The following is a 27,512-nucleotide window of genomic DNA, read 5'->3' as shown; positions in this document are numbered from 1 at the left end:
TTCACCCGGCAGTGTGTTACATCTTCAGTTTACCAGTTGTCTTTACACGTCTGGGGTTCACCATAAATCTCAATAAATCACAGCTGATGCCCTCACAGGATCATGTTTTCTTGAGTTCTGGTTTCAGACTTTCCATGCTGGCATCTCTTCCTGCTGCCAAGGTTCTACCTCTGACACCCTTTTTCCAGTCTCTTCTTCACCTGCCCTCTCTCACAGCCAGGGAATTTCTCAGGGTTCGTTCTGGAATTTATTGCCTTCACTATTCCCATGCTTCCTTTCACCAGGCTCCATGTGAGGAAATTTCAATGGTACGTCAAATCAGTGTGGCTTCAACTTTGTTACCCCCTTGGGAGTTCCTTGTTCCTTTGCTTCCTTGTCTCAAACTTGAGATTCAGTGGTGGTCATCAAGTCTCACTCAAACCAGGGTTTCCCTTCCAAGCTCTGATTTCTTCCCAGGAACTGTTCAAGGGTGCCTCAGATGTGGGATGGGAAGCTTGTTGTGGCCCCCTAAAAGTCTATGGTCTCTGGACTCCTCATCACAGGTCAGACCATATCAACATAAAAGAGGTGAGAGCCCTGCTTCTGACCCTGTCAGCTTTTCATTCCCTTTTCTATCCTGGCCCCCCTCAAAGTCTTTATAGACAATTACCACTGTGATGTGGTACATAAACAAGGGGGTATGTGGTACTCTATCTCCTTTGCAGATTAGCTCTTCAGGTTTGTGATTTAGCTGTCAAGTATCAAGCGACTCTTCGGGTGGTTTACATTTCCTTCAGAGTGCAATCTAGTGGCAGGCTGCTTGATCAGATCTAGAACACAGGCTCATGAATAGGTGCTTTACAGAGATGCATTCCTGGATGTAGTCCATCCATGGTGTATTCCTCAGGTAAATCTTTTTGCATTTGCTCTGCACAGACATCTTTCTCTATTCTTTTCAAGAGTTCCAAGTCCGCTGACTTGGAAAATGGCTGACCCTATCTTTTCCTTGGAAGGGAATGTCTCCGTATTGCCTCCCCCCTCTTCCTCTCTTACCACGAGTTCTGCAAAAGATCAGACAGGAGTCTCCTAAAATCTTCTTGGTGACTTCCTTTTGGCCCAGTCAGCATTGGTTCCCCCTTCTTTCTCTTTTGGCCAGGGGCCATCACCATGTTACCTCAGTGGGTGGATCTCCTCACGCAAGACAAGGGATTAAGTCTCCATCCTCGTCAGTCCACTCGTCAAATGACACTATGGGTGATAGGGGTTTGATTCCTTTTAGACACCTCTTCTCTAAGGGTGTTTCGGGTTCTCCAGAAGGCCATACATGTTTAAATGGAAACAATTTTCTATCTAGTGCTTGTCTCACCATCATGATCCTGTCTTTGTGGGAATTCCTCTGGTTCTTTCTTATTTGTGTGATTTGCTGCATGCTTAGTTGAATATTCTTCATTTAAAGCTCAATTATCAGCAATTTGTACTTGTCTGCCCTGGAATCCCTCTCTGATTTCTCAGTTTTGAGGCAAAGCAACTTCTTAAAGGCATCCTTCATATCAGGCCTCCCAGAGAGCCTATTCTGCCTTTTTTGGATGTCAGTTTTGTACTTGAAAAATTGACTCGGGTTCCTTCTGAACCTGCTTCTTCATTTTCCTTGCAACACTGTACTTGGAAGACTGCTCTTCTTTTGGCTCTTACTTCAGCCAAGAGAGTGTCTGAACTTCAGGCTCTCATGGCTATTCTTCCATTTTTAGTTTTTCACAGAAACAGGGTGTCTCTTTGAACTAATCCTTCTTTTATGCCCAAGGTGGTCAGTGAGTTGTCCCTTAATCAGTCTATTTATCTTCCTCCTTTTTCTCCTTCTCCACAGTCTGCAAGTAAGGTTCTTCACACCTTTGGTCTGCATAGATAGTTTGGGTATTTAGATAAAACAAAGGCTGTTCACAAGTCTGAACAGCTTTGTTTTTTTTTTTCTGTCCCAGGACTTTGGCTGTTTCTAAGCAAACTATATTTCTAAAGCCATTTCCTTTTGTTATTCTTTTCATGGCAAATGTCTTTCTTCTCCTACTACGGCAGTTGTCTTCTCTTCAGATTTCCATAATTTCTGGTAAGCTTCAACATAAACATAATGGCAATTTCAGAGTTCATTCAGTAACTGTAAATAGTATTAAAGTATAAGAATACAAAGTCTAAATTGGTTTAGTAAATGTGATGTTGATGCAATAAAATATTGGAAGATGTAAGGTTTTTGACACAGGAAGATGGATTACAAAGAAACTTTGGAGAGGAATTACACTATTGAACCTAGGAAAAGAACTACAGTGGATATAAAAAAGTGTACCCACCCCTGTTAAAATGCCAGTTTTTTGTGATATAAAAAAAATGAGACCGTAATAAATAATTTCAAAACTTTTCCCACCTTTAATGCCACCTATAACCTGTACAGTTCAATTGAAAAACAAACATCTGTTGGGGGAAAAATATAAAAAATAAAAAACAGTAAAAAAAGGTGGTTGCATAAGTGTGCACACCCTTAAACTAATACTTTGTTGCAGCACCTTTTGATTTAATTACAGCATTCAGTCTTCTTGGGTAGGAGTCTGTCAGCATGGCACATCCTGACTTGGCAATATTTTCCCACTCTTCCTTGCAAAAGCTCTCCATATCTGTCAGATTGTGAGGACATTGCTTGTGAACAGCCCTCTTCAGGTCATTCCACAGATTTTCTATTGGATTTAGGTCTGTGCTCTGACTAGGCCATTCCAAAACTTTAATTTTCTTCTGGTGAAGCCATTCTTTTGTTGATTTGGCTGTATGCTTGGGGTCATTGTCATGTTGAAAGATGAAATTCCTCTTCATCTTCATCTTTCTAGCAGATGCCTGAAGGTTTTGGGTCAAAAGTGACTGGCATTTGGAACTGTTCATAATTCCCTCCACCATAACTAAAGCCCTAGTTCCAGCTGAAGAAAAGCAATCCCAAAGCATGATACTGCCACCAGCATGCTTCACTGTGAGAATGGTATACTTTTGGTGATGCTAAGTATTGTTTTGGCGCCAAACATACCTTTTGGAATTGTGGCCAAAAAGTTCAACCTTGGTCTCATCAGATCATAACGCATTTTCCCACGTGCTTTTGGGAGACTTGATGTATTGTTTTGCAATTGCTAGATAAGTACCTGTTGGGGATTTTTGCTGCTGCTTCTTGTTTGGTTCATGTAGCTAGGAAGGGCAAGTGTCAGTTTGGAAGGCAGATTCCACATAAAGACACCCATGAACTTTGCCTCTTTTGTCTAGGCCCAGACCATGACACACAGATTGCACTATTTGCAAGTCATTCTTCCCTAAGACTCTCAGGAGTTGACTAGCCTCTCTAAAATTATATTTAGAAAATCAACACCTTAAGCACCTAGCACATGAGATGGATGTGATGTTGGGCCATTCGGACGCACCTGTTCCAAAGAAAGCCAAGACATTGTGGCCTAAACCTTCAGTTACTCCCTCTCTTCCGTTCATTTCTCCCAAGGCTGATGTAGGCCTGGAGACCATGCCAGAGGTGGTGGATGTACCTTTGACGGGTACCACAGTGGAATCCCCGAAGGAGTCTGCTGGCATGTCCATGAGGGAATGGCAGGTGTCCAATCAGGGCAATAAGGGGGACCCCAAGCTCATCATCTCTGAAGGTCCTCATGGTGTCACACAAATCAAGGTGCATGATGTGCTCTCTGATAACTATTGAATGCAGGCTGACACCCAGCCCTTCTACCTTATGGAAGCCCCCATAAAGGAGAAGGCTAAAACTAAACACATGTCTCCTGCTACACCTCAGCAGCCTCCTGATTGGCAAGCTTTTTCCTCAAAACTTCTGTAATACCTTTATGGCCCTCCACCAATCTCCTCCTCCTGTTCCACTGCAGCCTTTTTCTCCTTTCACACCCTTTAAACTGACAACTGTTGACATTTCCTCAGAGGAGGAGAATTCCTCTGGAGAAGAGCCCTTAGCTTACTCCACCCAGTTGGCTTCCCCCTTAGGATATGCCCCCCCCCGAAGAAGAATCTAATGGTAAAGATTCCCAAGGGGAGGACATTTCTTTTTGAGCGACTATTTTCAAAATGAAAGATTTTTTCAAGTGTGACTGCTCCTAAGTTTCGGACATTCAAAAGAGGTACTATGACCTCTTGCAGATGGATTCCCCATCTCCTTTTGCTATCCTTCCAGTGCTGCCTGCCTTTCTGGATGTTTTCTCAGCTGCCTCCAAGTGTCCAGACCCTCAGCCTCGTGCCTCCAAGCATCCAGACAGGTTCTGTAAGGTACCTGAGCACTCAGTTTCTTTTCAAGGCTCCTGCTGCTGATCTGCTACCATATCTGTTTCTATGGATAAGGCTTTAAAATTGCTACCATCCATTTCCTTGTTACTCTCTGATAAGGAGACTAAGGTTATGGAATGTTTGGGAAAGAAGGTTTACACTTCTGCCACCCTGGCCTTCCATGCAATAAATTGTGAGACCAACATGGCAAAGTACTTCCTAGCCCTTCTGGCTGGTGCAGGGAAATTTTGGCAGACATCCCAGATGCCCTAGCTTTTCTTAATTCTTCTGCACAAGTGACTAGGCACTCCAAATGCAGTTATGATGCTGCTGATGCCTCTGCTAAGGCAGCTGCCATTGGGGTCTGTCCTTAGAAGATACTTGATTTAGGCAACAACCTCTGCCTGAAGATTTCAAGGCCAGATTGCTGGATGCACCCTTGGATAACAAAGCCTTGTTTGGATGTTCAGCAGCAGCACTCTTCAAGTCTCTTCAGTAGAAAGGAAAGGAGTTACAGGACCTTAAACACATTATTGTATCTCTAGTCCCACGGTTTCAAAGGAATTACCTAGTTAAGACTGCATTTGTAAGAAATCCTTCCCTGTCATTGTTGTCCTCTAAATCTAAGAGGGGACTGAGAAAGCCAGCCTCTTCAAAGTCTGCTCCTTCCACCCCTGCTACAAAATAGTCCTTTCAGTCCCAACCTAAGCCAGTTAGTCTGTGACTACCAGCCACCAGGGCTAATCCACTGTCTTGTCTCTTTGTCTCAGCCTATCTCTTGATGCTTGGAAGCTGATTACTCAGGACTCTTGGGTCCTTTCCACAATCAAAACAGGGTATTTCATGGTTTCGGAAAAATTCCCCTCATTCAGAGGGATCCCACCTCCCCCCAAATATCATTTGAGCTTTTTTCCTTAGGTCATCACAGACCTGATCTCTCAGGAGACTATCCAAGAAGTTCCAACTTTCCAAAAAGAAAGGGATTTTACTTCGGTATGTTCCTGGTCCCCAGGAAGGATGGACATTAGAGACCCATCCTGAACCTTTCCCATTTAAATACCTTTCTTGAAGTCCCTTCATGTTAAGTTGTCAATCTCGCCTTCATTCTTGCTTGATGGGTTCGGAGCCGATCCCTCGGCTCCGACTCGGCACTTGCTTTAGCTCGAGAACTCCTTTTACCAGCTCGAGGCAGCCCCATATCCCATGATGCAAGGCAGGAAGTACCCAGATCTCGTTTGCCGCTTCGCTTGGGAGGTCTTACCAGCTCCTGGTAAGTAATTCACATTTGTGACATTTAAGCCCCTTTTAGTTAAAAACTATTTGTTTTGATAGTTTAACTTTAAATTTAACTTTTTCTGACAGAAATCCCTGTCTCTCTTAATTTTTTTTAGTCAGTTAATTCCCTATCCCATCCCCCCCCCGTTAGGGTGTGTGTGTTGGTATTTTTTACTAAATACCTTTTGGTATTAGTTTAATTTAATTGGACTGGTGTGTGTGTGTTTTGTTAGGCACCATGTCTAAAGAGAGGGTTTCAGGTTTTAAGAAGTGTGACTCGTGCTGTCAGAAGATGTCTCTGACAGACGGTCACACTTCTTGCCTGTACTGTTTAGGCCCTCTTCACCTGCAGGACTCCTGTGCTATTTGTCACTCCTTCAGCCAGAGAGTCCTGCAGGAGAAGGAATAAGTTGATTCTCAGGGGTCTTCTTAGCCGGAGGGCTCTCCGGCTAAGTCGGCCCCACAAAATCAACTAAATCTGCCAAGACCCAGGCTTCTGTTTCTAAGCCTGTGGCCTCGGCTCCGACTCGTAGAGTCGAGATCGCTCCGGCTGGAGCCGATTCTGGATCCACTAAGCTTTCGGCGATGGCTATCGGTGCCGAATCTGCTTTGACCACTGTGGTGTCGGTTCGACCGGCTCCGACACCCACGCAGGCATCGGTGTCGGCTCCGATCGGCTCCGACACCCATGTGGCAGGCATCGTGTCGGCCCGATCGCTCCGACACCGTTATGGCTGTATCGGCTCCGGCTGGAGCCGATACATCGAGCGTTCTGCCAGCTCCGAAATCGGTGCCGACAGGATCGGTAATATCGGCTCCGATGACCCCTTCCAGGAAGAGGTCGAGGTCTCCTTCCTTGGGGCCGCTACTTTCGGGTCCGGCCTCGCCTCTTCTATCGGAACGGAGCCATCGGAGCCGATCTTCAAGGTCATCCAGGTTGTCAGACCATGACCTAGAGAGAGTGGTCAGTAGATTGCTCAAGTCACAGGTACTGGCCCAAATGCTACACAGTCCGTCTCAGCAGACGACTGTTGGTCCACACCCCGTTACAGTTCCTCCTTCAACTCTACCCCAGAGCTTGGAGTTGGAGTCTTCGGGCATGGTTACTGCTATGGCTGGAGGACGGATACCCCCTTCTGTTCCTTCAGCCCCTACTCTTATCTCCTCTTCCTTAGAGGGATTCAGTGGTCGGGCTTCCATGGTCTCCTCCGAGGGGTGAGTGGCATCGGACCCTTGTCCGAGCCCGCTCTTCCCCTTGGAGCCTCGGCCTTGGTGAGCTCGGCTCCGACATCTGCCTCGGAGACTTCCCTTCGGTGGCCCCTGGAGTTCCTAGCTCTTGGAGCGGGTCTCGGACCTGCCTGGGAGGGGAGCATTCGAGGTGATGAAGAGTGTACTGGCCACTGGTATCAGTCAGCAGTCTCTTCCCGTAGCTCCTCCCTCTATTGTACCTGTTGACATCTCTGCCACTTCTCTTGCTACAGGACCCAGAGATCCTCCGCCTCAGGTTTCCCATTGGGAATTTCCTCTTCCGAGGATTCTCCTGATGTTTCGGGAGATCCTCCTAGGAAGAGGACTTGTAAGAGGAAGCATGTAGACTCCCTGAGTCTGTCACTGGATACTGACTTTGATGAGTCAGAGGGATCCCTAGATCCCCTCTGAGGATGTCTCCTTCTCAGACATCCTAGAACTTCTGAAACAGAGGGGAAACTGGCCCACCAACAATCCCTCTGAGGATGAGTCAGTATACCTAGAGGCGTTTGGATCTCGGCCCTCCACCTCCTGGGTGTCTCCGCCTTCGACCCCTTATGCAGGTTATAGCACGAAGGCGTGGACAGCTCCTGACTCTGTAGAGCCAGTCCCTAGGAGGCCTTCTAAATTTATAACTGCCCCTAGTGACAAACAATTCCTTACAAAGGGTGTCCCCGCTGATGCCATGGTGGTGGCTGCGCCACCAAAAAGGAACTTGCAGATCCTTCCGTGCCCGCCCATCCTCCTAATAAGGACTCTAGGACCATGGATAGGTAATGCAAGCGGATGTTTTCCTCAGCGACCTTTGCTATGCTCGCTGAATTATCTTTGTCACTTCACCAGACTCCAGAGAGATATCCTGAAGGAGCTGGGAGAAGTAGTTCAGGATCCTACAGCTGCAGGGGCCCAAGAAAAGATTGCTTCGCAGCTAGGAACCCTCAATTCCATTGCTAACTCCTCCATGCGGCTAATATCTTATGCTGCTGATGGAGCCAGTAGAGCCGCAGGCACAGGTGTGGCTCTTCGACGCCAAGCCTGGATGCTGCTATGTGATTTTGCGGATCCCTTTAAGGCGCCCTTCACAAATTCTCCCTTTGATGGGTCAGCTTTGTTTGGCCCTCAGGTGAAGGAAACCTTGACCAGGTGTGAGCAGGACGGCAAGACTCTTTCTGCTGTTGGAGTCCGTTTTTCCACCCCTTCTAGGCCTTATCCCAAAGGACAGAAGGGTGGGAAGATGTGGTTCCGAATCTCAAGGAGTCACGCCGGATTCACGTGGTCAGTTTACCCCTAGAGGCAGAGGGGGTAACAACAACAGACGCCTAGAGGCAGAGGGGTCCAAGAATCAGGGCAACAGGGAGTCTCTTCCTGAGAAGCCCTTTCAGCATCCCTGAGGTGTTGCCCGGCTGTCCCTCCTTGGAGGCAGTCGGGAAGATTATCACTGTACCCAGAAGCCTGGCATTCCCTCACTCAAGACAAATGGGTACAGTCGATCATATCCAAGGGTTACATAATTCCTTTCGAGGAAAGTCCCTTCCCTCAAGTTCCTTCCAGATGTACCACCCGGTCTAAGGGACATTGCAGAGTTAGAGATCGCAAACTACTGCAAAAGAGCCATTCAGCCAGTTACAATAGACCATTCAGAGCCCGAATCTACTCAAGGTTCTTTTGGTCCCCAAAAGACGGGAGACTGGAGACCAATATTGGATCTCAGCAGACTCAACAAGTCTGTCAGGAAGACAAAATTCGAATGGTCACTCTTCAGTCAATTCTACCCTTCTTACAGAAGGACAACTGGATGTGCTCAATAGATCTTCAGGATGCGTACTATCACATCAAAATTCACAGACGCTCCAGGAGATTTCTCCGCCGGCTGGGGTCCAGTCATTTCCAGTTCAGAGCCCTGCCCTTTGGTCTCACTACAGCCCCAGAGTGTTCACCAAATGCATGGCAGTGGTCACGGCTCACCTGAGACGCCAAGGATTCCAGGTGTTTCCGTATCTCGACGACTGGCTCCTGTCAGCCACCACCAGGCATCAGCTTATACAAGCCAGGGATTACACAATAGACCTTTGTTCTCATTTGGGCATCTCAGTCAACTACTTAAAAGTCATCCTTATCGCCCTGCCAGTCTATTACCTTCATAGGCGCAAACTTAAACACTGTTCGGATGTCAGCTACCCTTACAGAACAAAGAGTTTCAGACATTCAGACTCCTGTCAGGATCATTCTGGCCAGCAAGAAGGTACAGGCCAGAATGGTTCTAAAGGTGTTAGGTCTTATGGCTGCGGCCATCACTCTTCTTCCCCTGGCTCGATTCTACATGCGCCTCCTTCAGTGGATGCTGTTCATACAGTGGTCATACCAGCAACTCCCAATGCGTCACCAGATTCTGGTGACACAAACATGCAAAGAACATCTTGCTTGGTGGATCACATCGTCTCAGGTTCACCAAGGCAGGTGCTTTGTACCTCCGTCCCCGATAGCCACTGTCACCACGGATGCCTCCCTGATCGGGTGGGGGGGTCATTATCAGGGCAGGATGGTGCATGGGACGTGGCAACCGTTCGAGTACCATCTGCACATAAATGTCCTGGAGATGAGAGCAGTGCTTTTAACGTTGCAAGCCCTCAACGACTTTCTTCCCGTAGGGACAATTGCAGTCCACACAGACAACATGTCTGTAGTTTGGTATATCAACAAACAGGGCGGAACCAAGTCCTACCCCTTGTGTCGAAGCGCTCAGACTATGGCAATGGGCGATCTCCTCTCATCGGTTTCTGGTAGCAACGATATCCCTGGGAAAACCAACATTATAGCGGACAGATTGAGCAGAGCTATTCTCATGCCTCACGAGTGGTCTCTCAAGCAATCCATAGCGGAAGAGATTTTTCTGGAATGGGGTCGTCCATGTTGCGATCTTTTGCTACTCCCCAAAACAGCAAATGTCCAGACTTCTTCAGCCTCTTCCTCTATCAGGCCATCCCCCAGAGACGCTCTGACCCAGGATTGGCCCCAGGGACTTCTTTATGCCTTCCTCCTTTTCCTCTGATCCCTCAGGTGATCCAGAAAGCTACCGCTTTGAGAGCCAAATTGATTCTCATTGCCCCTTACTGGCCTCGACAAGTTTGGTTCCCGTTCCTCCATCATCACCTTTTGGTGCAGCATCTGGACCCAGTGCCAGATCTACTGATTCACCAATCCGGTCAGCTGCACCGTCAATCCCTTCTCTCAACCTCACAGCATGGTTGCTCCACTTCCTTCCTTAGCCAGGCTTCCTTTGATCTCTAACCCAGTTAGAGATATCATAGTAGTTTCACTAAAATCCTCTACCAGGAGGATTTACACAAGCAAATGGAACGTTTCTCTTATTGGGCTAAGGCCCAAAATATTGATCCTTTACTGCCCCTGTTCAGGCAGTTCTGGACTTCTTAGCAGAGATTTTCCATGCAGGCTCCTCTTCTTCCACAGTCAGAGTTCAGTTGGCTGCTATTTCTAATTTTCATGTCGGGATAGCAGATCATAATATTATGTCCCATAGGCTCTGCAGGGCCTTTTGAAAGGAATTTTCCTACTAAAGCCTCCAATCAGGAATCCTCCTCCTCAGTGGGATTTAAATTTAGTGCTGACATCCTTGATTCTTCCCCTTCGAGCCAGCTGTTTCTTGTTCCCTGAAATATCTTTCTTGGAAAACTTTATTCCTAGTGGCTATTACATCTGCCAGGAGGGTGTCTGAACTTCATGCTCTTTCGGTTCGACCCCTATTTGATTTTTCACAAAGACAGAGTATCTTTGAGAACTAATCCATCCTTTTACCTAAGGTCGCTTGAAAAACAATCTGAATCAATCTATTGATCTCCTGTATTTTTCCTAACTATTCAGATAGAGCTGAACAAAAGCTACATTATCTTGACGTCCACCGTCAGCTTAGATATTATTTGGACAGAACAAAAAATTTAGAAAATCTGATCAACTTTTTGTTTCCTATGCGGATAATAAAAAGGCCTTCCTGTTTCTAAAGTGACTTTGTCCAGATGGCTTTCTTCGATCATCACTGAAATTTATACGATCAGGGAAAACAGCTGTGCTCAAAACCTAAAGCACATTCAACTAGGAGTTTACCTACTTCTACAGCTTTTCAAGCTAGACTGCCTTTAGACACTATTTGTGCAGCGCCACTTGGGCCACTCCTCACACTTTTGTTTCCCATTACAAATTGGACTTGGCCTCCAGGGACAGAGCCAGTTTTGGCTCTACAGTCCTCAAGAGTTTGTTCCATTGAGCCACCCAGGATAGAGGTGCTAGGACGCGGTCCCATCAAGCAAGAATGAAGGCGAGATTGACAACTTAACATTAAGAAGTTATGTACCTACCATAACGTTCCATGTTAGTTGTCTTCTCGCCTTCTTTCTTGCGACCCTCCCTCCTTCCCCTGGCCTGGACAGACCTTGTATAAGAAACTATAATGCTAAAGACCATTCAGACCTGGTCCTTTTCCATTTGTAAGTTTCTTCTTCCTTTGGGAAGTATTGTTTATGCTTGGTGTTATTGCCCTTTTGTCAACAAACGAGATCTGGGTACTTCCTGCCTTGCATCATGGGATATGGGGCTGCCTCGAGCTGGTAAAAGGAGTTCTCGAGCTAAAGCAGTGCAGTCGGAGCCGAGGATCGGCTCAACCCATCAAGCAAGAAAGAAGGCGAGAGAAGACAACTAACATGGAACGTTATGGTAGGTACATAACTTCTTATTTCCGAATGTTGACTTTACCTTCCCTTCTCCCTCTAATTCTTCCCAGGCATTCAGGCGTCTCTAGACAAAAAAGGATACCTATCTTCACATTTGTATCCACCCAGTGTTCAGGAAGTTTTTTAATTTTTTGGTTGCTTCCTCGCATTATCAGATTTCTTCTTTGCCCTTTGGTCTCTCTACAGCACCAAGGGTTTCCACAAAATGCTTGGCTCCTGTCATACATTCTGCAGAATGCAGGCAATTCAAATCTTCACTTATCTCGATGACCTTCTGATTCAGGCACAGTCCCCAGAACATCTTCAGGAAAACCTTTCCTTCACTATTGCCCTTCTACAGAGTTTAGGATTCAATATAAACCTCCAGATGTCTTCTCTCACCCCTTTGAAGATCACATTTTCCTGGGATGCAGGATACAAGCATACAAAATGCTAGCATCTCTTCCAATACAGAAGGTCTTGTTCTTGGCTTTGTATTTTCTGAGCATCCTTCCTTTTCAGTCATTGACAGCCAGGAACTTCTGTCTTAGGGTACATGGCATCCACTATCCCCATGATACCCTTAGCAAGACTACACAAGAGGAAGTTGCAGTGGTATCTAAGAACTGTATGGATGCAACACTCGCATCCTTTAGAGTTTCTGATCCCACTCCTTCCTTGCATAAAAAGGTAACTAGAATGGTGGATCCTGCAGGTAAAGAAAAACTCTGGCCTACCTCTGCAACCACCCCTTCCATCCCAAGAGTTATTTACAGATACTTCAGACACAGGTTGAGTCTTCGAACCGGGAGGGTCAGAGATGTTTGGTCTCCCAAACAGGCACAGGGACATATCAATGTAAAGGAGATGAGGGCACTGTTTTTTGCACTGCAGATCTTCAAAAACAACCTAGTTCCAGGAGTACTGAGGTGGTTCACAGTCAACACCACAGCTCTTTGGTACATCAACAAGCAGGGGAAATGAAATCATACGTTCTGTGCAGACTAGCCCGACTCGCCTGGGAATTGACCTTACAAAGCCAAATCACCCTTCAGGCAGTCTTATCTCCCCTCAGCCCAAAATACAGTGGCAGACTCTCTAAGCAGGTCTGTAACCAAATCCCACAAATGGATGTTGCACAGGGATGTGTTTCTGGACCTAATCCATCATTGGGGTATGCCTCAGATAGATCTTTTTGCCTCCCCTATGAACAGACAACTTTCAAAATGTTGTGCTGGGGTCCCACATCCCCTGGTGTGGAAGGTGGATGCTCTGTCTTTCTCTTGGAAGGGGATGTTTCTGTATGCATCCCCCTTGCCTCTTCTACAAAAGGTCCTAAAGAAGATTCAGCAGGATTAGCCAAAAATCTTGTTGATGACTCCCTTTTGGGCAAGGCAGCACTGGTTCCTCCTTCTCATGCAACTATTCAGGGGCAGTCATCACAAGTTACCCCACAGGATGAATCTACTCACACAGGACAAGGGGACCATAGTACATCCACAACTGTCAACCCTGAAACTGACCTTGTGGGTGATAGGGTTCTAATCCCTTACAGACACCTTTTTTCAGAGGATGCTACAAGATCTGCAGGAGGCCAGAAAACCTGCAACTAGGAAATCTTACATTTTGAAATGGAAAAGATTTTCCATCTGGTGTCACAAAAAGGACCTACAACCACTGTCAGTTGATGTTCTGGTGGTCTTGTCCTATCTGTGTGAATTGATGAGGGCTGGGTTGTCCTACTCTTCTGTGAAGGCTCACCTTTCAGCCATCTCAGAATTACTGCTGCGTCTCCGAACCTAGTCGGTTGCCTCAATATCAGGGTACTGTCCATAATTTCCCCTCCTCAAACTACAAGTCCTGCTAAAAGAGGGTTGCTACACTTTCTAAGAACAAGTGGTCAAGCTCTAAACAACAGACCCACAGAAGATTAACAAGCGGCCAAGGTACTGTCCATAATTTCCCCTCCTCAAACTACAAGTCCTGCTAAAAGAGGGTCGCTACACTTTCTAAGAACAAGCGGTCAAGCTCTGAACAACAGATCCACAGAAGATTAACAAGCGGCCAAGGTACTGTCCATAATTTCCCCTCCTCAAACTACAAGTCCTGCTAAAAGAGGGTCGCTACACTTTCTAAGAACAAACGGTCAAGCTCTAAACAACAGACCCACAAAAGATTAGCAAGCGGCCAAGGTTAATATTCATTAATACTATAGAGTAAAGAACGCTTAAATAGTGTTCTATAAAAGGGTACGGACTAGGTTCATTTCACGGCAGTAAACCCTATAACCTAATCCAATTCTAGTAACTCCTCTAGACAAATTTTATCCAAAACAAAGTTAATATTTTCCATAGTAAGAGGGATTTGTTTTAATGTTCGGTGAACTATAATAGTAAAGAGGTTACTTTTATACTCACCTTATTCACTGGCCTTTGGAAACTTTGAGGCAGTTTTAGCCCCGCTCCGCTCGCCCTCGCTTCGCTCTGGTTCGCTCCGTGACTCACTCTGCCCCCGTATCCCACCCACCCCACACCACTGCTTCATTTATAACTAGCTTAGCCACACCTCCTCTCCCCTTTTAACCATACATAATCACTTCCCTATTACCTCACCACCCACACACCACTTTTCCTGTTAACCTTACTCATACCACTAGGGAATAGGCCCATCACCCTAGGACAGTGCATTCCATCCCTTCCACTCTCAACCCCAGACTTATAACTATACTTCTCATACTACCACTCATACTCATCCCATATATATTAACTAGATATGAAGACAAGCTATACTCAGGCTTCCACTACCCCAAAAATAGAACTGCCACCCCACTTATCTCACCTATGACCGAGCTCACAACCTACTATCACAACCTACTATCTAGCCGCTACAACAACTAGACCTCTCAACCAGTATCTTAAACCAAACCTAAAACATTTTAAATCCAAATATGTTCAAAAATTACTACTTAAACTAATGCGACTAATAGATTACCTAAGAAAAGACATAACTAAAGACGGTGACATCCACCCTAACCCAGGTCCATTGTCCACCACCAAACCTGATACCCCACCTTTCTCTCCCAAGTCACCTAATTCCATGCAAATTTACCACCTAAACATAAGAAGCGTAAACAATAAAGTACATAACCTTCATGCCCTTTTAGCAACCTATCTCCCCGACATATTGTGTCTAACTGAAACATGGCTTAAACCAACAACCAACGATAATGAGATTTTACCACCTGGCTATAACATACTCAGGGCTGATCGTACAAAGAAAAAAGGAGGCGGCATTGCGGTCCTCTATAAAAGCTCACTAAATGTCTTACCTTATCCCATTCAACCTCCCCTGTTCTCCAGCGCTGAAATTCTAGCCCTAAAAGTGCAACTAAACAAACAAAAAAGTATAAATCTAATTATGATCTATATCCCCCCTGAGAATAACCCTAGCACACTCGAAAATATTCTTAACTGGTTAGCTAATAACTGCCCTGAAGAAACAATTGTTCTGGGCGATGTTAACATTGACTGGAACCTATGCTCCTCAGACTCGAACACCATCCACCTAAACCTTTATGGCTTCTCACAGATCATATCCTCCTCCACCAGAATAGGAAACCCTAACAAAAAAGAGAGTATCCTAGACTGGATACTCATAAATAGTCACCCTAATATGTACAAGACCGGGACTCTTCCCAATGACACCAGTGACCATCTCATCACATACATAAGAAAAGACAAAGCAGTCAGCCTCAAATCACCCACTTACAGATCTGTAAGAAACAAGAAAAACTTTGACATCACAAAATTCCTAACAGAACTCAAATCCTGTAATTGGTCAACCCTAAAGGATCTTCCCCTAAAGGAGGCAGTAATATATTTTAATACCACATTTCTAACCATACTTGACTCATGCCCCAAAAAGATTAATCAAAACAAAATCACAATTAGCACCTTGGCTAACAAACGACTCCAAAGTCAAAATCAAACTCAGAAACAAAGCATGGGATAAGTATGCATAACTAGGCTACCCCTAGATCGTATTAAATTCCAACAGCTAAGAAATGAGACTAAAAAAGCCATCTCACTTGACAAAAAAAACTATTACTGCCAACTACAATATAAATACCAAAATAACCCTCAAAAGTTCTGGACAGGAATTAATAATCTTCTCCACCCAGGTAAATCCTCCACTCCTACCCCAGCAACACTATGCAATGAGAACCCAGAAAAAGTAGCAAACTCCTTTAACACCTTCTTTACTGAGACTATACAGTCCTTAGCCAAACAATCACCCCCTACCGCCTCCTCAATAACATGCTCTTTTCTCAGCACACCACTCTCCTTCAACCTTCAGCCCATCCCTACTTCCTTGATCCGGTCTTTATTGAAGAAACTAAAGTCAACTACCCTCTCTGCAGATCTTCTCCCAGCCGAATACCTGCAAAAAGCTGCAGATGTGATAGCATACCCAGTCTCTATCTTAATTAATCGAACCATAACAGAGTCTACTATCCCATCAATTTGGAAAATATCTTATGTAATACCACTCCATAAGGGTGGCGCCTCTACAGAACTTTCAAACTATAGGCCAATAGCCATATGGTCACCACTTGCCAAGATCATGGAAAATTGTGTGCACAATCAACTTCTACATTACCTCACCCAGAATAATCTTCTTACCGACTCTCAACATGGTTTCAGACCTCACCACAGTACTACTACTGCCCTCCTTTCCTTCACTGATACAATTAACCATAATTGGAATAACAAAAAAATATCCTCAGCTCTCTTTCTGGACCTGTCGAAAGCATTTGACATGGTAAACCACCAGCTGCTACTCCACACACTGAACACACTGTACTTAGACAACCAAACCCTTGATTGGTTTCATGCTTATCTTTCCAATAGACAACAGGCAGTACTCTGGCAAAATCAGCTCTCTCAACTCTTACCTAATACCATAGGGGTCCCTCAAGGTTCCATACTAGGACCTCTTCTCTTTTGAGTCTTTATAAATGATCTTCATACAGTCATCCCTCAGGCCATCTGCATTCAATATGACTCTACACTACTTTGCTCTGATACATCCTTAATCAACCTACTATCCACAACCCAGCTCACTTTGACTACAGTAGAAAACTGGTTATCAGGCCGAAACCTGATCCTGAACCCAAACAAAACCAAACTACTACTCTTTCATCCTACCCAGAAACCCTCTCCTATTCCTTTTACTATACAATCTAACAACGGGACTATCATCTCCCCTGACTCCCATACCAAACTCCTTGGAGTTACCATTGACAATAAACTGCGATTTGACATGCACATTAACCAGACCATCAAAACCATTAACAAGAAACTAGGGTCTCTATACAAAATAAAATCTTTCCTAACTCCAAAAGCCAAAGTAGCCATTGCCCGCTCACATCTCCTCTCAACCCTACTATATGCCTCCCCCATACTGACTAACCTTAATAAAGTTGACCTGAACAAACTTACAAGCTGCTATAATAACATTGCCAGATTTGAAACTGGCATGCCTTACAGGACCCACCACTGCCAAAACCTAAAAAACCTGGGCTGGATTGAACTGCCAAAGCTTCTTCATTTGAACCAACTCCTTGAGGCTTTTAAAATTCTCAAACAACCTGGCAACTCTCCAGCACTGAAAAACCTTATGATACCGTACACTAATCTTAGCTGCCTACGCTCATCAAATAGGTTACTTGTCCAAACAGTCAAATCCCATAACTCAGGGGGAGATACTCTGTTTGCCAACACTATTGGTAAAATATGGCACTCCCTCCCCTCTAACCTCACTCTGTCAAGCTGCCTGGTCCAATTCAAAAAGGATCTAAAACTCCATTTCAAGTCACACTGGCTATGTCAGTGCTCTGTCCCAGACTAACTCTTCTTTATGAAGCCAAAGTCCACGCTCCAACTAATGAATATCCCTATGACTTAAACTCTCTCATTTATGATCTAACACTGTATTTACCTAATCGAATAGATGCCCAAAACATGAAGCTTGACAACCTCTTACTATATAATAGCATAATTTCCGCTGCTATACAACTGTACTTTGAGAGTGCTACTCCTAAGATGTTACTTCCTTAGATCATATGCAATTCTCATGTTCTTTTCCCCATTGCACATGCTGTTTCTCCTTCACCTATGTGTTATTAATGTAACAGTATGTAACTTTGTAAATTGTATGACATTTGCATTTGTATCCCGTACATTATTTGCTGTAAATGTGGATCTTTTCTCCCCGGGCCTCCGCTGAAAATGGACATGTATCCAGTCGGATCATCCCGGTCAACAAATGTAAAATAAAATAAATAAATAAATCTCTGCTTGCCTGCCTATGTCTACACCTTTGGCCTCTAGGTTAGAGGTAAAACTGTTACTTAAAGATGTCCTTCATACCAGACCACCAAGGAAACCAATACCTCCTCCTTGGGATCTCAATTTTGTGCTAGAGAAGCTTACACAGAGACCTTTTGAACCAGCAAACTCCTCTTCCCTGCAGCATTGCACCTGGAAAATGGTTTTGTTAGTTTCCATTACCTCTGCTAGAAAGGTTTCAGGGTTACAGGCCCTGATGTCCAATCCCCCCTTCACTGATTATCATAGAGATAGGGTTTTCCTGCACACTATAACCCTACCTTTATGACCAAAGTGGTTAATGAGTTATCCATAAATCAGTCCATTACCCTTCCAACTTTTTTTCCTTCCTCTCAGTGTCCCAGTGAGAGAATATTGCACACTTCAGATGTGCATAAGCAGCTCAGATATTACCTTGATAACACCAAGCTTTTTCGTAAGACGTGACCATCTGTCTCTTACGACCCAAGAGCTCTGGGTCAATCTGTTTCCAAGCAAACTATTTCCAACTGGATTTCTAAAGCTATTTCCTTTTAGTTGTCTAATGGTAAGACCCTTACTTTCCCAGGGAAGGCTCACTTTACTAGAGCAGTTTCTTCCTCGGGGGCATTCTTTAAAGGTTTGGGCATTGGGTAGTAGGATCAGTTTAGTAGTTTCTAAGTGAGGCAGTTAAGCAGGAGAATTGCCCTGGCATTTCAGATTTAGAAATTACCTCCTTGAGCAAAACCTGAAGTAGAAGTCTCATATACCAAGTTATTAGTTGTAACCATAGATGACAACCCAAACTTTGATTTTCCCATTCATAACTGCATTAAAAAAAACTTAAAATATAGGGATGCTATATAGATCAAAAGATTTCCCAACTAACTCCACAAAATCAGTTCTAGCTGCTACCTACCTATTACCTTCTATGTTGTATGGTGCAGCTGTCCTCACAAATCTAAAGGCTTCCATAGTGAAAATAAAATTAAGAGCAATGATGTAACAAAATAGCAAAATTTGCAGGTAAGAAAACCTATTGAATCCGTAACTGTTCCTTATGCAAAGTACTAAAGAGACTTTGAACTTCCTCACCACCTGACACACATACCCAACTACTCATAACCCCAGAGCAATACATACACCTTTAGCTTGCCCAGCTCTCAGCACTGCCCTCCATAATTATTGTCCAAGCAGATCACTTTGATCCATGAGAAAAAAAAAACTCATGTCAGTCAACAAAGCTCAAAAATTTCCTGGACACGCTCTGTACTCTAATTCTGTAGCTAATACTTGGAACTCGCTCCTTACTGCACTGAAGTTAGTGGACAACACACAGAACTTTAAACTGGCACTAAGACTGTTTCTAGCTAGCTCATTGCCGTGCTCCTGCACTGCTTCTTGTTAAAAATAAATAAATAAAAAGTTTCACACCCACTGCCTAGTCTCTCAACCAATACTTCACAATTATCAGTACTTCTCCATGATATAAAGACAATGGTGATTCCATTTTTGTACTTGTCTGTTTTGGCCAGTTATCACAAATATCTTTCCTCACTTTCACCCATTCAAGATCTTCTCTCCCCATCACCTGTGTTCTTATTAACTATATCAACCTTCTCCTTTTAAATAACCACGCATATTACATATATACACACATTCAGTATATTGTAATCATTCCTGGATTTCAGTGGGAAGAGATGAGAGTATGTATATGTTTATCTTAGCTGAATGAGTACATGTATTGTGCTGCAAATGTGAGTTATTGATCAAAACTTGTCTAGGTACCTTTGTTCATGTAGTACCAGGTAATGTTACACACTGAGTCGATGATTTGTTATGTGGGATTGGATTTCATTGTTTGATGTCAGCTGAACAGCTTAGTGGTGGTTGTTTTCCCCCCATTAAATACAAGCTACATGTTGGTAAACTATTTGTATAATGAGGTGGAATCTAGGTGCAGCTTTTCTTGTAACTTGCGAGGTGACTTAGTATGATTACAAAATGATTACTATCGGTGTAAATGGTAAATCTCAGGTTTTTTAAGTCAAAAGTTAAGCTGTAGTAAATATTGAAAAGAGGACCTGTCTTTATATTGAGCCGTGTGGTACTCTTGCTGAAAAAAAGTGCCATTTCTGGATGTATTAGGCCCAGTGGTGACACTAAGTTTATTTAGTTAGATATGTAATGAACCACCCTAATTTACCTTTTACATCAATAAGAAAGGTTCTTTTTGTAACCAAGCATGCCTTCTGCTGACAGTGTCAAATGTTAAAACTGCCCTAAAGCATGCTTTAATGGTATCATTCTGAATTTAACAATGAAATTCAATATCATATGCAGTTTGTGTTAATTTACAAATATTTCATTCTAAAGAAGCTTCAGAGATATCCTGAAATAAGTCATTATTCTGCCTGAGAATGTCTCAGTAATACTATGCCATGCGAGTCCAGTAATCCATGTCTGTTATCCTCAAAGTGGCAGAAATATATACTTTATTTGTAATTCTTTTTAGCATTCTTCTTCATTTGTAAGAGTTTCAAGAGATGGAGAATAGTTGGACCATGATGTGGCTCTTATTTAATTCTCTCAGTGTCAGCCACCAGCTTCTTGTATAAAAACTCTTTGAAAACAGACTTGCGTGCTGGTGGTGGTTTGTGTAGTTCTGAGGCACCTCATTAAAAATGTTATCAAATGATTGAATAAAAAGAGGAATCAAATTGTTTAGATCGAGTTGTCTTTAATCGCTAAGCATATATATGTCCTTCCTGGGTAGAAAGCTTCCTTGTGATCCATTTGAAATAATCCTTCATTAAGTTTGTGGTTTTGACAAATGAAACAGATTTTAGAGGAAAGTCTAAAGACAGCAGTTGTGATTCACAGACAAGTGTTCTGTGCTTGCACAGAGCTAATATTCTGGAATTCTCTGTCCATGGCAGCTCACAGCTAAAACAAGCATTATGTATTGTCTCTGAAAGCCCACACCCTTCATGAGTGCTAATCAGAACTGCAGTATGCATTATCACATGACTGATAATCAGTACTGCACTTGCACTTTGTGCCATTTGTCTGCGAATGTCAACTGGGGAGTTTGTCATCAGATTCAGTGTCATATCCTAAAGGGGAAGCAGTTAGATCAAAATGTGCCAGATCTTCTTTCTCCTAAGCTGAAGACACAATAGGGGTAAGATTAATACATCAACTCAGCTGGCCAAATGTAACGTGACTGGAAGAGCCCAATTTGATGCATAGGTAGCCAGCGCCTTTCCTATGTTACCCTGAGGTTTTGTGATCCACCATTGTTAATAAGTAAAAGAGTTTGAGTGACTGTTACCGTACATTCTACTCATTGGGTGTCCATTCATTTAACTGGGCTTGTCCATTTGGTGTTTATTGAAAAGCAACTCAGTTAGATTAGCTATATGTGAATTGCTGTCTTCTGTTTCTTTGTGGGATTGAGCCATAAGTAGAGTTTGAGTTCAGGTGATACTTTCAAGAGTTCCCTTTTGTATAACTGAAAATTTTTCTGCATAGCTTGTTTGTAATGAAATGAAAAAGCGGTAGCAATCGGTAGATATCCAAGATCCCAATTTCTGATCTCCCCCTGTGATGTCCACATATTTGATGTGTGTGTATTGGGCAGACAATCCTAGTGTGCAGTATCCTAGAAAATGGAGTCTTCCCAGCCATTTGCTGACCCCCTGCACATCCTTATCATGATTGTCAAAATATTTGCTAAAGAGGAAAGTGTAGCAAACTGGCAGGTAAGTTTGTCAGGTCTTGGCAACAACTGGCTACTTGGATGCAATAGGTGCTGACTTGAAGCTGACATCTGGGGGTGATCCTTTCTCAGATGTCTGGAAAGTTCCAACATTAAATGCTGTCTTAATGACCACAACTGCTGTTTTTGCTAGAACCTCCTGTTGAGGAAATGGCTGTGATAGGAAGGACAGACTGAGTAGAATGACCTTCACCTTGCACTGTGTGTGTGGTAGGGAATATGTTTCATCACAGTCATCTCCAGAGGGAGATGGAAGGATAGAAGGAGCAGAATGACTTTCACCTTGCACTGTGTGTGTGCGTGTGTGTGTGTTGGGGGGGGGGGACTTATTCTAGAGGGAGAGGGTTCACCCAGCCCAAATGCTTAGCTTTTCTACTGTTGATCTTAATTTTTAGAAGGAGCGTGTTAAGTAATGATGGAAAGAGCCAACATCATTTTTTCTAGGAAAGCCAGTAAATTCTAAGTACTTACAACTAGTATTTACAGATTTTATAAATTTATCAGAATGATGATGTTTTCCTGAGCAAAACAAACATTTAATCTGGCTGTCGTTTGGATGGCCAAAAAAGCATCTGTAATCCTCTTTGGGGATGGCATTGAGTAACTCAGATAAAGTGAAGAACAGTTTATTTTGCATTTTTAAAATGATACAAATCAAGCTCTTCTGCTTAACACAGTTGCAGACAATGGGTCAAGAAGTGCCTATCAAACACCTGAAGTAATACAAAGCAGCTGTTACCTCGGGCATTAACTAACTGGTGGGGTTCGGGGATATAGCATTTTTTTTAATTGTCAAGGCTGCCCACTTCTGGCCATGGTATGAGACTGTATTCATGTGCTCCCAAGATTAGCTGACTGCTAATAAAAGCTGGTTAGAACACTTAACATCTTCCTTAAACTTATTTCCAAGATTGCTTTGATTATCACTGATATTTATGATGGGAGTTTAAGAATGCAGTGAGCAATGAAAGCTTCATTTGGTCATGTATCTTCATTAAGGAAGACTTCTTGGCTTTGCTAGATTTCTGAAGACTTTAAAAAGACCTTATTTATGCCCAGAATTCGTTTTTGGTATTCTCAGCATTATCTTATGTGTTGAAAAGTGAACATATCTTGTAGATATGCCTCTACACAGAAATGCGTGCATCATTTCTTCTCTTTGCACCATAAAAAGTGTTTTCATATGAGTAGTGATCAGTATAAACAAGTTGTATGTATAGTTGTGCTACAAATTATAGTCTGGAGACTTAAAGACCCATTTTGGTTTCATTAAGCCATAATATTTCAGAATCTTGAGAACAGATTTTAATGGCTTGCCATTTTTTGTCTCGATTCTTTCTGAACCAAGCCTCAAAGTAATCTAAGTACAAAAAATTTGGGAAAGTAATTGTGTGTATAGTACTGATTTCTTCAAGAATTATTTGCATAAGAATGCTTGCTTCATTATTTTCCTACTCAGTTTTATTGTTGGCTACTTGGAAAAGTGTCACTACAAGATCATATATTTCAAAAGTAAACCAGAAGCACTTGCATATGTCCTGAGTTCTAGCAGCCACATTTCTTGATTTATGAAGGAGTCATCTTTGCATGCCTGATTTCTATAAGGCCTCTATGTATAGTGTATGTAACCACACACTGAAAGAATGTGTTTGGTTTTCATAGGTTCTGCTCAGGCTGTTACAGAACAATTTGTTTATAAAATGACCCCCATCAAATATCCCCTAATTCATGTTTTTTAACTTTCTTTTGTAGGATGAAGTTGCACATACGTTGACAGAAAGCAGAGTATTAAAAAACACTAGACATCCATTTTTAACGGTAAGTTTCAGCAGTTTTTAGTACAATTGCACTTGTGAACTTCTCTTCCACTTTCCTGGTTGCAGTTGTTTGCCTTTACAGTGTGTTTTGTTTAATTTTATGAGCAAATATGAGTAAGTCCTGTCCTTTATGTCTTGTGTACAACAGAAGTATGCTGTGGCTCTTGAATTTTACATATCTTTGTACTCCAAAGATGTGTGGCAAGAGAGATACTTGACTTGGTACTCTGTAACCTCAAAGCTGTAGGTCAGCTGTCTCCCTGTTTGTTTTGCAGAAGCAGTTGGTCATTCAGGTTTATCTACTTTTGTGGAAGGAAGGATGTGCACTACCAATTTTGGACCAAAATGTATCTTTAACTGCAACCGCCTGATTTAATTTTTATGAAATGTTTCTGTATAGTGAGAAATTGCTCACTGGAGTTCAGTTCATTTGTATATGTGTGCTATTGGTGACTTGATGTTGAGGCAAAAACAGCCATTATTCTTACCAGGAAGAGGTTGAATTGGTTGTATACAGTAACTAGTGATCTGTAGTAAATATGGTAAATTAACATTATTTCTTCAGACAGGTTTGCTTTTTTGAAGTTGCATGGTAGATGAAGACTGTAAAAACTTTATTTCTACACATGCAAACTAATAAACCTGTATTAAATTCCTCCAGTCAGAAGGCAAAAAATGTCATCACAGCATATGACTATCGCCCCATAAGCCTGACTAGCTTGGTCTGCAACGCTATGGAAAGGATCATCATGGACCTCATAAATAAAGATATTGGGGACCTACAGACACTGGATCCTACCCAGTTCGGCTTTGTTAAGGGCAGATCCTGCCTCTTAAACCTGGTTGATTTCTTTGAAACAGTCACCAAGGCCATTGACGAGGGGAAGATGGTCCACACAGCCTACCTGGACCTCGCAAAAGCCTTCGATACAATACCCCACTCGGGCATTATAGATAAGCTCACCAGCTTAAATATAAACCCCTATGTCACTAGATGGGTTGCAAACTGGCTCAAGGACAGAACCCACATGGTTAGAATTGCTGGAGCCATGTCAGACTCCAAACCAGTTACAAGTGGCGTCCCACAAGGCTCAGTCCTGGGGCCTCTCTTGTTCGGTATATATTTCCCGGAGGTACAGGCCAACACGGAAGGACTGTGGCTGACCAAGTTCGCAGATGATTGCAAACTGGGCGCCATAATAGACTCTCCAGCCGACACAAGCATCCTCCAAAAGGGCCTCATAGAAACAGACAACTGGTGCCAGAGCCATGGCCTCAAGCTAACTGCCAAAAGTGTATAGTCATCCCCTTTGGCAAAAACAAATTGCCCACAAATTACCACATAGGTGGTAATCCATTAAGTACAGAAGAAGTAATTAGGGACCTGGGGACCCAAGTTGATAGCAATCTCTCATTTGACAACCACGTGGCCAAAGTGGTTAGAAAAACATTTTATATAGCCCATCTAATCATGAAGGGATTCACATCTAGATCAGGGGAGGTCATCGTGCCTCTTTACTCATCCCTCATCAGGCCCATAATTGAGTACAATGCCCCTTTTGGGATGTACCTTACCAGACACCTGCAGCAACTGGAAAGACCCCAAAAGTACCTCACCAAGAGGATCAAAGGGCTCAAACAGATGGCATATGCTGCCCGGTTAAAGAAACTCCAGCTCTACTCAGTGGCATACCACCTGCTCAGAGGCGATCTGTGCCTGACGTATAAAGCCATGTCCAACCTGGAATTAATGGACATGCTGCACCTCATAAAATCCAAATCCCATCGAGCTATGCGCTCGAGAGACTTGAACCTCAGCACTGAAATAAATAGGACATGCTGGAGGGACAGATTCATAACCCAGAGGCTCCCTTTACTCTGGTTAGGCAGAGTCCCTCATTGACTCTCTTCAAGAGGAATCTTGAGTGGATGGGAGATCGTAGGTTTACCCCGGGTATCACTTCTGTGTCACTGTTAGACAGAAGCACAGTATACTAACCTCAAAAAAAGGCATAGCAAAATTAATTTAAAATGGGTGGCGAAAGCCAAACACACTCTGGCTAGGCTTATAAATGCCCTAGGGCAGATAGCCTAGTATGAACCTATATGTAAGGTGGTAGTCCATCAAATGACTGCAAACAGAGTGGACTTGAATTTTCAATATTATCACAAAAAAGTAACTAGTCGGTCAGAAGAAGTACAGAAGTAGATTCTGTAATGTTTGTGTGCTTTTGAATGGTTGACTGGTGTGAAACACTGATCCCAGTTCGCCATTTTCAGACTCTCCTTTAGACTTCATGTTTATCTGTGTGTGCTCGTGCGTGTAGGGAGAATAGACTAGTAAAGAGACTGAAACATTGTGGCTGTTAACTGCTTGAGTTTGTTGCCTTGTGTGGACAGGTGTAAAGGCATTGACCACACATGACATGTATTGCCCAGTATTTCTCAAATATTTAAAATCCTACTGCAAATATCCTTTTTCTTTTTTTCTGTCTGAAAAAATGATTAATCATCATAGTCATTCAACTCCCCTTTCCCTATTTTCTACTTTGGAGTCTGGGTGTCGTGTCAAGTGTTTCTATCTCTGTCAGTTCAGTGCCACTCTTCTACCTTCTTTGATTGTCATGCATGAATGCTCTAGTTTCCTCTTGCCTTCTTCCTGTCTGTCACAAATCTTGGGGGATAGATAGGCCAGTTGATCACAAAAAATATATTTAATGATTATTAGATACTCTGAGATTATGTTGTAATTTTTTCTTTTTCTGCATTTGTTTTTTGTGTTGTATTATTGCCATCTTTGCTTTAAAAACATGTTAATAGGTTCATAGGCAAGTACTTTGGTAAACAGTCTGCAGACAATTTTAAGCCTAGCCAAAATAAAACTGTTCAAAACTTCCCTCTAGCCACAACAAGAACAAGATGAGATAGACTGGGTGAAAATTTGAGGCTGCCCATCCAGTTATCTAGGTTTGGTGACAAAGTTAGTATATAATCTCTTGTGCCAACATGTCTTGTTTATTTGTTGATGAAGGTTTATTTCTTTTAATAGAGTATTTGAGGTACCATTAGTTCTGCAAAGGAATAGGATGTCAAATAGGGTTGAATCCTTCATGGCTGAAAAGGCTAGACTGATTTTCATGGAAGAGTCTGCATGAGACTGAGTACAGAGAAGGGCTTTGTCTGTAATGATAACCAAGAATTTTGGGGCCACTGATCTTTTCATTAGTGAATCTCGACTGTCTTTCATGTTGTTTAATGTATTTAAACAAATGCATACCAAAAGGTGCATCATATTTAATAATGGGTCTGATAAGATACAAGTAAAGGGGAATTATGACTTATTTGGATCTAGTGGAGATACCTTTGGAAATTAGTTGAGCCAGGTAAAAGTCTTTCTGAAGTGCTGTGGAGATATAATGGTGAACTGATAAGGATTTATTAGCAGTACTTTGATCCCTTACAACAGTGTTTGATTGGAGGAATACATCTCCCACATGGGAAGTGAAACTGTTTTGTTTACCCAAAATTAACTATTCTACATTTTTTACATCTAATTTGAAACCTTTGTCCTTGCACCAGTTGTTAACATGATTTAACCTGTGTTAGAGCAATTGCGAGTCAGTTGAAGATTTAATAACACTCAATTTACAGTTGTCTGCGAAGTTAGGTAACCACAGGCCTTAAGTGCTGGCCTAAAGAACTGAAAAATATATGCAGAATAGAAGATGGTCCTAAAACAGAGCCCTGTGATACACCACTGGTAATTTTTTTTTTTGTGCTTCCAGGAGTGGCAGCTGCAGCGTCTTCTTCTTCTAATCACATAGGTTCTGTTAGACAACTAGTTGTCTATCCACCACATAATAGAAGGATTTCTATTCAGATTCACAAGTCTGTCAGTAATGCCTGAATGGGGAGCAGCTTTGGCCAGGTCTGGATATGCTGCCTGCACTGCATAACCACTACGCACTGTTCCAGTTACTTTCTTTCAAAAATATTAATGAGGTTAAAGACCTTCCTTTGACAA

The 27,512-nt window shown here is 43.0% G+C and overlaps 1 protein-coding gene across 1 annotated transcript in view; it reads left to right on the top strand.

The window, feature by feature from the left end:
• AKT3 (AKT serine/threonine kinase 3) overlaps positions 1-27,512 on the top strand; it is a 2,413,182-nt gene that overhangs the window by 1,611,261 nt on the left and 774,409 nt on the right. Inside the window, exon 7 of the mRNA XM_044058335.1 lies at positions 23,424-23,489. Coding sequence (XP_043914270.1) covers positions 23,424-23,489 — 66 coding nt within the window. The remainder of the gene's footprint in view (positions 1-23,423; positions 23,490-27,512) is intronic.

This window comes from Protopterus annectens, chromosome 1.part2, assembly GCF_019279795.1.
Source record: "Protopterus annectens isolate FY-2018-M chromosome 1.part2, PAN1.0, whole genome shotgun sequence".
Taxonomy (NCBI): Eukaryota; Metazoa; Chordata; order Ceratodontiformes; family Protopteridae; genus Protopterus; species Protopterus annectens.
The sequence above is the reverse complement of the archived record's forward strand: the minus strand, read 5'-3'. Positions and strand labels throughout refer to the sequence as shown.